Genomic DNA, 11,123 nt, shown 5'->3' with positions numbered 1-11,123 from the left:
GGTTTTAAATTCATTTTGCTTCCCTTAACTCTAAATTCTCTATCTGTATTCAATAATGTTAATTAATGTACAAATTAATGAATAAATAAGGTTTTACATGTATGGCTTCTATTAGGATAAGAAGAATTGCCTGTAAATAACTTAGGTTTTATAGCATTTAAAGCTGTAAATAATCATAGAAACATCCAGTACAATACTTTTTTTTTTGTTTTAATAATCTTTTATTTTATAGAAAAATGTAATTATGCAATGGTTATCAGGAAAGTTATTTCAGTAATAAGTATGTAGGCTAGGGAATAGTTTTCAAATATGCAGCCAATACCAACAAAAATCCTGTATGATTTACACAGTTGTTCAAGCAAACACAAGAAAACTGGTTCAATTTCTATGAATTATCAAAAGGACAAAATGCTCTTCTATCTCAAACCAGGTTTGAATGACAGCTTTTCAATATAATAAAGACACACACACAATAAAGACAAAATATGTCTTCTCATTCTAAAACACTTCCTCTTTTAGTCCATGTATACTTTAAATAAACTGGTGTCGTAAAGTTTTGCTGCAACTGACAATGTTCAAAGTAAATCTCTCTTGGTTTGGTGTTCTAAGAAGCCAATAGCTGCAGCAATACGAGCATTAATACTACTTCCAGAATCTATAAAATCCCAATGCTATTGCCAGGCAAGTAAACACTGAGGCTGCAAGATAACGAATGGTCTCAAGTTTGTTAGACTCCATCAGTGTTTTTAAGGAAGCAATTTCAGCATCAATTTTATTACTGGTCTCTGAAATAATACTTTTGGTTTGGGTATCCTTTTTTGTAAATTCTGTAGTTGCTTCCATAAGTTGCTTTTCTTGATCTGTAAACATATCTGTTACTCTGCTCCTTTCTAGGTTGATATCCAGTTTATTATCTGCTCTGATTCGACTGGTTTCATGCATTAGTTGTTGCTTAACTTGGTCTAGTTCAATTTTCATTTTCTCATTCTCAGCTCTCAGATTTGCGAATTCACTTTTCTCTAGGATGACCATGTCTTTCCTGATAGAGTCCAAATGAGCCATTAGCTGTTGTATTGTTATTTCCTGTTGAGCTTGAGTTACCATCTCTTTATAGATAGTATCCAGGCTGACATTTGATAAAGTAGTTAATGCCGATACAATTGTTTCTGCTTGTGTTTTGTCAAATCCATGAGTTTCCAAGTCCTGAACCAATGCATGGGTATCAAAAGTTAGTTTCCTTTGTTCTAAAGGAGTTATGTCCACTGGCCGCCTATCATATCCCTCTTTGGTTGTGGTAGTGAAGAAGTCTCTACGCAGGGCCGGCGAGAAATGCCCGCGGGGGCTTGAAACCCAGCGATCCCCGCTGCCTTGGGAAAGCAAGAACTGCCAAGCCCGGCGACGACTCATGTCCTCAGAGTTTTCCGGTGGGCGGGAGGCGGAAGATGGGTTGAATCTCTCACAGGCTTTCGGACAAGGTAGTTCTGGCACCGCAGGAATGCTGGGAATTGTAGTTTTCGGTCGGTCACAAGACCACCTTCCAGCGCGGGCGCCACCGTGGTGCCACGAAACTGGGCCTCCTCACAGACAAACCCACGGTTCATGAGCATGGCTCAGCGCTGCCCCACTTCTCCCACAGCCCCTTCCAGACCTGTGAACGCCTTTACCGCCCTAGTAAAGCGGGATCTTGTTGGAGAACCTTCCGGCGCCTGTTTCCTGGCAGTGGGGCATAGTCCAACAGCAGGCTCCCCCAAGATAGCCAGCGGCCATTACGCCACAATACGTTTTTAAGCTTTCTTTCAAGCAAAAGAGTTCTGATTTTAATAAAATGTTGCTTTGAACTTTATAAAGTATGGGGCAGTGGGATGTAAAAGTGACCTAGGTGAAAAGGAGAGACATAGCCCATCATCCCATCCACTTGATTACACCAGTGGTCAGGCAGGAGCCCTGTCCCTAACATAGAGCACCAGGGCTCTATGGAAAGCACTTTGGAAACAATCTTGCCAGTACTACCTCCTAATTTTATAAATGAAGTCCAGAAGTTTACTGGAGCTCCTCATGGTTATTTCCCAAGCCAAGACTGGAACTTAGGTCTCTTGAATGAACAATGCTTTTTCAACAACATCATGTTTTTACCTCATTACTATTTCTGTGTTTGTTTCAGATCCCTCCCCCTGCCATTCCTCTTCAATGTGGCAAAGGAAAGGCAGCAGACTGTAACATCAATGAATGTAAAAAGGGGAGACCATGTGACTGAACTTCTGCTGTCAGAAGTACTCTCTTGGTATGCCTCTAGCATACCATTACTCTGAGTGGGATAACCTGTGGTGTGGCTGAGAGCTTATTTGACAGGATGCTTCGAAAAACCCAGACATGATTTCCTAACTTGAATATGCATTAATTCTCCCAAGGGCAAGAGTGGTTCAACCAGCTCTTGACTGTGTGGTAAAGGGGAATTGGTATAAGAGAGATAATAGAAATCCATAGAGAATTGAAACCCTCACAGCAACTGGCATCTCTAGTTTCTTTCTTGTCTTCTAAATTTTCATCTGGATCTGCAAAAAAGTAGCCAAAGTGACAGATTATCTACCTAATGGCGATGCACCAGACAATGATAAGAATGACAATGGTAATGCTGAGGATAGTAATGCTTACATGTCGAAATCGAAACATATGTTTATAGGTAGTGCTAAAAAGCTTTATTTCATGGTATCCTTAAGACAACCTGTGTAAAGAAAGCAAGCTATAAAAAAAGTGATGAAACTGAAGATAAAGGCTAAAATGACTCATCCAAGGTGACAATGAATGGCAAAAATAGGAATGAAACTGCTTTTTTCTCTACACAATATAATCATGACATGACATCATTGCAGCTGTAGGAAGCAGCTAAAGGCTTCCAAGCAACCCTTATATTAGTTTTTGCAACACTGAGCTTTTGAATCTTTCCTACCTTATCCTCTCCATTTTTTCCACCCTTTCTCTCTGGGGTAGTCTGTTTAGCATTGCTATAAAGTAATACCTAAGACACGATATTTTATGAAGAAAATAGGTTTATCAAGCATGGCACCAGCATTGCGTCTGGTGAAGCCCTCATGAAGCTCCCACTCATAGTGAAAGGTGAAGTGGGAACAGGTGTGTCACGTGATAAGAGAAGGAGCAAGAGAGAGGGAACAAGAAGGATACCAGGCTCTTTTTAGCAAGCAAGTCTCATGTGAACTTAATACTGTGGGAATGTTATCAAGCCATTCATGAGGGATCAACTCCATTACCCAAACACCTCCCACTAGGCCCCACCCCCAACATTGGGAATCACATTTCAACATGAGATTTGGAGGGGACAAACATCCAAACCATATCACTCATGGTATCAGTAAACATTTATTCAGGGCAGCTGGACTAATATGAGTGTAATGGAATAGGAAATTTGTCATAGGATTTAGTCCTTGCACAAATGTGGGAACAACTGGGGAAGTAAAAGTCCAGTGAGGGGAATAGACAATCAGAGGAAGGTTGCTAACCAGCCCTAGTCCAGGTGAGCAAGTCAGAGCTTGCAGAGACATCTGAAGCTTGGCACACCTAGCTGTCACAGTAGGACCACAGAAGGCACTGGCATAGAATCTGTAAAATGTTGTTGGCTTTTATTGGCTACTGTCTCTGTGAGTTCATAGTAAAGTATCTTGTGAGATTAAAGTGGTGTTGGTTACAAGAACAAACATGAGGAAGAAGAGTTGGACATGGAATGGGGAACAAAGGGGGAAAACTAGAACCTGTCAGCACCTTTGCATCTGCCTTCTCACCACCTCTAACCAGTAAACATCTCTAGAAAGTAATGGCTGCTGCTTCACTTTCACTTGCCAAACTCATGCAACTTTATTTTTGGCCAACTCACACTCAGGGCCATAAAGGGAAGAGGGCGTTGAGACATGTGGCTCCCAGTGTTAACAAGTTGGCAATCGAACAATCCCACACACTCCTGTACCCCAACACGTTGTTGATCACACAATTTTGTAAAGCTGAAAGATATGCTTCCTGTACAAAGTAAACTACCAAAACCTTAAAACTTCCAGGAAAAAAACACAGAAGAATATCTTTGCAAAACTGGAGTGAGCAATTTCTTAGACAAGACACAGAAAGCAGTAACTCTAAAGGAAAAACTGAAAAATTAGAAATCTTCAAAATTTAAACTTCTAATCAGAAAACACTATTCAGGTAATTGAATAAATTCAATTCAATAACATACAGTACAACTGTAATATTGGGGTTCAGGGGTTCAGGGTGCCTTCAGCTCCCCTGAGAGCATGTTTCTCCAGGTTCTCGGCCTCCTACACTCTCAAGAATGAGAGAGGGGACCACGGTGCAGTGCGCAGTAAATGCCGGACTCAAAGTGTTTGTAGAAAGTGGTTTATTTAGAGAGAGAGAGAAACAGCTAACTCTCACACTGAGTGAGAGAATCCAGAAAGATGGAATCCAGGAGAGGAAAGCAGTTTCCACACTGAGTGGAAGGGAATAGAGAGAGAGAGATGGAGTTTAGGAGGGGAAGACAAGCCTCCACGAGAGAGTGTGGAAGGGGACTCCAGAGGGGAAATCCAGGAGAGAGAAAGATGGCTTCCACAAAGCGAGTGTTCGTGGAAGGGGACCCAAACATGGAGTCCCAAGGGGTGTGGAAGAAGGGGACTTTTAACCTGGGAGGAACCCCACCTTCTGTAAGACCCCAGGCCAATGAGAGGAGCTCCTTAGAACTTCCGCTGGAATGATTTACCCTTAGTTTCTTCCTGTGCCCATGAAATTCAAACACAAACCTTAAATCTCCCAGATGGAGAGAGATGGGACAGGGGCATGGCACTAGGAAGTTCTTGCCCTTAAAACTATGCCGCCTTGTGGACCCGGAAAGAGAACACCTTCCCTCATTCCCCGCTCTGAACAGGAAAGCAACCTCTGTTGGAACACGGGTGTCGTTCCTCTTTAACTACTTCCTGCTGAAATGGGGTGTAGAAGGGGCCCTGCAGTTCAAGTTTCTTCCAGAGGGGAGCCTTTCAGGGGTGCAGGTTGATCTAGAGGTCCACCATAGAGCCCACGAGCCAAGGACATCCAGGGTTTCAGCAGCAGGATTATTTGTGACCTTATGGTTCTATAAGAAACAAATGTGACAAGGTGGTTAAAGATGAAAAGCCGAGAGGCCAACAAATATAGAATGGTTGTAAACGAGCCTAGGAGAGAACAGAGCCAGGTTCTTGACGGTCTTTAGCCCTTTGTTTGATTGATTCCTGAGTTCTGTGTTTAAAACAACACTTAACTGGTTTACAAAATAGCAGCATTTTTCCTAGGAAGAGACAGGTTCCCTTCCCACTATGAAAAGGACAGTCGGAGTTTGAGAGATAGCAAAGTTGAGGGTTATAGTCCTGTTAATGCCAGGATATAAATTAGACTTATGTGTGGTTACTTTCCTGAGGATCTTGTTGGAAAAGCAGATGTAGATTTTCTAAGAGCTCACAGGGATACGAAGGGTTGTCTTCTGGAACTTCAGGCTGCGGAGTGGAGCGTCTATGACTTGTTCCTCAGGAGGTATCCAAAGCTTCAGCCTACTGTGATGAATCCATGAGTCTATTTTCACTACCTTAACTGCCATTGGAGTGGACAGAATGACCGAAAATGGTCCTTCCCATGGTGGCCTAGAGAGGGAGAGTCTGAGGGGAGAGAATTAACAAGCACCAAGTCTCCAGGGCAGGAGAGAAATACTGAGAAGGCCATGCAGTGTCCAGAAGATTAACTTCCTGGACCTCAATGGTCAGCTTTACCTGGGGCTCTGTGAGGGTGATGGCTCATGCTGGCACTTGCTCCAGGAACCTTCAGTCCTGCCATCGGGTTATCTGGTCAGACACCTCAGGCCCTGAGAACCCTCATCCCCTGGGACAGTGTGCTTTCCAGTGATTCCATTGGCACAGTGAGCATGAACGAAATGGTGGCCCATTCCTCTGGGGACAATTTCTTATAAAATGTCCCTTCAGACCACACTGGTAACAAGTTCTGCCAGACTGGCAGCTAACCCAAGCCTTTCCCTCATTTGAGCCCCTGGGGTCTGTTTGCCTGAAAGCCATGACTAAGGCTGATCTCTTGTATTTCTTTCAACCTGTTCCTTCTGGTCTCTAGTACAAAACTCTGAGGTTGCCTGGTTCAGTAATGATTCTAGTTTCTGCTCTGGCCCCAAAGCCAGCTTCTGGAGCTTCCTCCTGATATCTGCTGCTGAATAAGTAATAAATTTGTCTTTTAGTATTAACTGACCCTTTATGGAGTCTGGTGACCGGGGTGGGGGAGTGGGTACTTCCTTAAGCCTCCTGCAATCACTCAAGGAAAACTGTTGGGTTTTCTTCCCTCCCCTTTGGGTGTTAGGTTTTGCATTCAGCAGAGGGTAATTTGGCCACAGTATTTGGCAGAGAAAAATGAGCCACTTCTTCTTTAAATACTGTATGTCAAATTGGTCCCAATTTTCCAGTATACACTTCAATGAGGACTTGAGCTTGGGAATAGAAGCACCCATCTGAAATCGAACACAAGGGATGCCCACATCCCTGGTTAAAGAAATTACAGCCACTTTGACCTGAGGCGTCCCCCAGGTAAAATGCGTACTAAAATGAAACGTCTTTCAGTCAGTACCCTGAAATTTCGTGTGCCCAAGATACGTGGTCCATCTTATCAGAGGGCATCCTATGTAGTGGCTTTGAATCACGACCTACCAGCATCATAGGACCACTCTCACTGCCTGCATGACCTCCAGTGACTACCACAGAGACATGGAAAGACAGGGGCTATTGGGTTGAGTAGTCACGTACCAGTGAGCCCGGACAAGGCCAGTGAGGCTCAGGAGATGGGTACCAGTATTTCCCAGCAAAAGTCCAATTTACACAGGTCAATTTATAAAACTGCCCCAGAAGGGTAAACTTCTAGGGAGGGGCCATTAGAGCACACAGTTCAAAGAAGACAGGCCATGTGGCTGAGGCTGGAACAGATACCCTCAGGACCTGGGCCTCCTCTCCCCTAACCCATCTTCCCTTGTATGAAAATGCTCTTAAGGTTGTGAGACCTGCCATTGACTATTTGGGCCTGGAACTGGTTTAACTATGATCTTCTAGATAGAAAAGTTCTGCCAGAGAGAGAGCCAATCGTAAGCAAGACAAATTATACACCAAACACAAAGACATAGCCTTCAGCTTCTGAATTTCCCCAAAAGACTTCACCAATTCAAGACTGGCTCCACCAGGGATTTGAACCAGGAACCTTACAGTCGTAGGCCCTACACCTTAACCACCTATGCAAACAGGCCACGTGCATTATGGGGAGGCAGAAAGCTTTCTTGAGTCGTATTTTGAATGAGACTGCTTCACCCTGAGACGGTGAGGCCTGCCTAAAAGTCGGGCGGGGCTGACGGTCATCAGCCACTTCAGCTGCTTCCTTTCCCTCAGAGCTGCCTCAGCTGAGGGAAAAGCCCCTTGCTGAGTCAGTTTAAAAGCCGTGTTCACAGCTGCCGCTGGGCCCTCGTGAGTGCCCCGTGGCTTTCAGTCGCCATGTTGACCCCGCCAGAAGCACTTGCACGCCTGGGCCACTTCCTGAGCTGCTGCCCACACAGGGACCCGTGGCCGGCAGGCAAACGCCCTGGGGAGCCTTTGTACCCTGCTGCCTGGGACTGGGGACTGCCGGAGAGGCCTGCCAGAGCCACGTGCCAGGCTGCTGGCTCCCTGGTACCCGCAGGCTCCAGTTGTACATCGCTCCTCTCAGCTGTTTTCTCCAGCCCTGGGGCCGGGCGTTCCCGACCTGCAAGGAGAGAAAGCCCCGGGGTGCAGCACTTGCCGCTCTGCCCCGCAGGTTCCCTCAGATTTTGCTCCCAGAGATGATATCCGAAGGATAGAGAAGGAGACAGAAAGCAGAGAGAGCTTGAAGGTAAAAAAACAACAACTGCTTTTAATTGTGGCTGGGTTGCGCCTCCAGGCACCTCCGCTCTGGTTCCCGCAGCCCTGCTTGGCTGCTGCCGCTTCAGGTGTTCTTAAAGAGACAGGAGAGAATGGGGCCGGTTTTACTCACGATTTTAAGACTTCTTGTCTGGCTGTACCCCTCTTCAGGTGTACCCCTCTCCTGGCTGGCTCGCCTAAATGTAATATTGGGGTTCAGGGGTTCAGGGTGCCCTCAGCTCCTCCGAGAGGATGTTTCTCCAGGTTCTTGGCTTCCTGCCCACTCAAGATTGAGAGAGGGGACCACGGTGCAGTGCTCAGTAAATGCTCAGTAAATGTTTGTAGAAAGTGGTTTATTTAGAGAGAGAGAGAGAGAGAGAGAGAGAGAGAGAAAGAGAAAGAGAGAAACAGCTAGCTCTCACACTGAGTGACAGAATCCAGAAAGATGGAATCCAGGAGAGGAAAGCGGCTTCCACACTGAGTGGAAGAGAATAGAGAGAGAGATGGAGTTTAGGAGGGGAAGACAGCCTTCCACGAGAGAGTGTGGAAGGGGACTCCAGAGGGAACATCCAGGAGAGAGAAAGACGGCTTCCAAAGGGAGTGTTCGTGGAAGGGGACCCAAACATGGAGTCTGAAGGGGTGTGGAAGAAGGGGACCTTTAACCTGGGAGGAACCCCACCTTCTCTAAGACCCCAGGCCAATGAAAGGAGTTCCTTAGAACTTCTGCTGGAGTGATTGACTCTTAGTTTCTTTCCGTGCCCATGAAATTCAAACATAAACCTTAAATCTCCTGGATGGAGAGAGATGGGATGGGGGCATGGCACTATGAAGTTCTTGCCCTTAAAACTACGCCTCCCTGTGGACCCGGAAAGAGAACATATTCCCTCACAACCAAATCAATACAGAAGCAACAGACTGGGAAGTTATATTCTCAGTATGTGTACCTATCACAAAGGACTTTAACATATACAAATAATTTCTGTTAAACAATAAAGAACTCAATGAATAATGGGCAGAAGACACAAATAGACATTCCACAAAAGGAGATATAGGGACTAAAAAGTACATGGAAATGTATTCAACATTTTTAGCCATTAGGGAAACTCAAAACCACAATGTGATACCGTGCATGCACTCAATGGCTAAACTTGCAAAGACTAACCAAATCAAATGAGGACAAGTATGTGGAACAACGGGAATTCTAATGCATTGGTTTTAGAATGTAAAACATTACAACTACTTTGGAAATCAGGTTGAAAGTTTTGTTAATTGATACCTACTCTGTGACCCAGAAATTTCACTTCTAGATAGTAAAAGAGATAAAAATACAATTTACAAAAAGACTTGTAAAAGAATGATTATGGTAGTTTTGCTTATAATAGTTCCAAACTGGAAGGAAGCCCCGTATTCATCAATAGGAGAATAGATAATGATGATACTTTCATGCAATGGGATACATTCAATAATAAAACGGCACAGCCTACTGATACAGTGACATAAATGGTGTTCTAAAACTCCATGACAAAAAAGTGCATACCCAATAATTTCATTTATACAAAATTTTAGAATAGACATAAAAATAATCTACATAAAAAAATTTGAAGAACTGTTGCCTATAATAGCAGAGGGTTTGTTGGGATTGACTGGGAAAAAATAAAACACTGAGATGGTGAAACATTCTTATTTGGATGGGGTGCAGATGACTTGAGTTTGTGGGTTTATCAAAACTTATTGAACTATAAAACTTTGAGCTATACATTATACTCTATTAGGCCTCAATACACATATTAATAGGAGAAAAACTTCAAAGAAATTATGTGTAGCAGACTTATTTGAGCAATTAACAATTCAGTAATTGAGCATCACCTTGAACCAGGTTGAAGAGGTTCAGAGAGCTCCCCACAGCAACATGGGCAGGCAATATTTGTAGACAGAAAAATAAAGTGAGAAAAAAAACAGCTCGATTGATTACAGCTCAGCATTTGCCTTATATAAACATGGTCTGATCAGTTGGCTGCCTATGATTGGCTGAAGCTCAGCTGGTGTGATTGGCTGGAATTCAGCTACTTCTTACAAGAATATATTCGTGTTAGGTTGCAGGTTGTTTTTTTTTGTTTTTTGTTTTTTTTAAATATACTAAGTTAGATTGCAGTTTGCTACCTATGGAGGTGGTCTGAAACCAAATTGAATTAACAGTAATAAAAAATCTGTATTTTGCTTACATACCTGAGTATAATTTGAATAAATTTTTGACCTTGCTACTATTTTCTCTTTGACCTTTTTGCCAGATTTTAAGAACACAGACTCTGGCATTAAAACAAAAGTTCAACCCCCAAATTAACCATTTTTTGCTCTGTAATTGTAGAGAAATCATTTATACATTTTGGGGCTCAGTTTCCTTATCTATAAGATGAAAATGGTAATAATATTTTGGAGGTTCTTGTGAGGATTAAATGACATAAAATGTATAAAGAGTTTACTACAGAGCCTAGAGCTATACTGTCCAATATTGTAGTTGACTACGTGTGACTATTTAAATTGAAATTAATTAAAATAAGGTAAAATTGGTGATTCAGTTAGTCTCATGACAAGTGGCTAATGTCACCATATGTAGATATAGAATATTTCCATCACAAAAAATTCTGTTCAGATAGTGCTGTCTTAAAGCATAGAAGATGTTAAATAAGTTTTAGCAATTGTTATTATTACTACAATTAAGAGAAGAGACTCCCCTTAAAGATTTAGCATTTTATTAAAGAAAGTACATATAAAAAGTTAGAAAACAATACAAGTAAAGGCTACAACTATGAGGAGTATCGTGGGAAGCAAGAAAAAAAACTGTTAGTGACAGGCAGGTAAGCATTACTTGGAGCAGCCCCTGAACTGTGTAAGATACAACTTAGCAGTTGACTGGGGCTGATGAAAATTAGTACATATAAAATGTGGTGCTAGAGCAAACACTGAGCATATGCTGGCATGCACCCTTTACTAGGAGGAAATCTTTAAAGAGGCCCTGTAGGCTGTGCTGGGTGGTGGAGTGATAGGAGAGTCAGGAGGTATTCTGAATAGAAAAAAAAACAACCCTGCTTATACACAATAAGAGAAGAAAAGACGCTAATGAGAGGTTCAGGTCTTTACCGCCAATAGGCTTTGTGTGAGTGGTTAACATGGTTTGGCTCAAGTTTC

General features: G+C 43.1%; 1 protein-coding gene across 2 annotated transcripts; it reads right to left on the bottom strand.

The window, feature by feature from the left end:
• Positions 1–207: 207 nt before the first annotated feature.
• Positions 208–1,702, bottom strand: LOC105728496 (coiled-coil domain-containing protein 90B, mitochondrial). 2 transcript variants are annotated; one of them, XM_012468892.2, is made up of 2 exons: positions 1,535–1,702; positions 208–1,307 (listed from the first exon to the last, which is right to left on the bottom strand). In XM_012468892.2, the coding sequence occupies exons 1-2, from the start codon at positions 1,605–1,607 to the stop codon at positions 643–645; spliced, it is 738 nt and encodes a 245-aa protein (XP_012324315.1). In that variant the 5' UTR covers positions 1,608–1,702; the 3' UTR covers positions 208–642. The 2 variants fall into 2 exon arrangements, with proteins under 2 accessions (XP_012324315.1, XP_012324314.1); XM_012468891.3 differs by lacking the exon at positions 1,535–1,702 and having other exon boundaries at positions 208–1,469.
• Between the last annotated feature and the right edge of the window lie 9,421 nt (positions 1,703–11,123).

Source organism: Aotus nancymaae, unplaced genomic scaffold (assembly GCF_030222135.1).
Source record: "Aotus nancymaae isolate 86718 unplaced genomic scaffold, 86718_ANA_hifiasm-v0.15.2.pri h1tg000108l, whole genome shotgun sequence".
NCBI lineage: Eukaryota > Metazoa > Chordata > Mammalia > Primates > Aotidae > Aotus > Aotus nancymaae.
The sequence above is the reverse complement of the archived record's forward strand: the minus strand, read 5'-3'. Positions and strand labels throughout refer to the sequence as shown.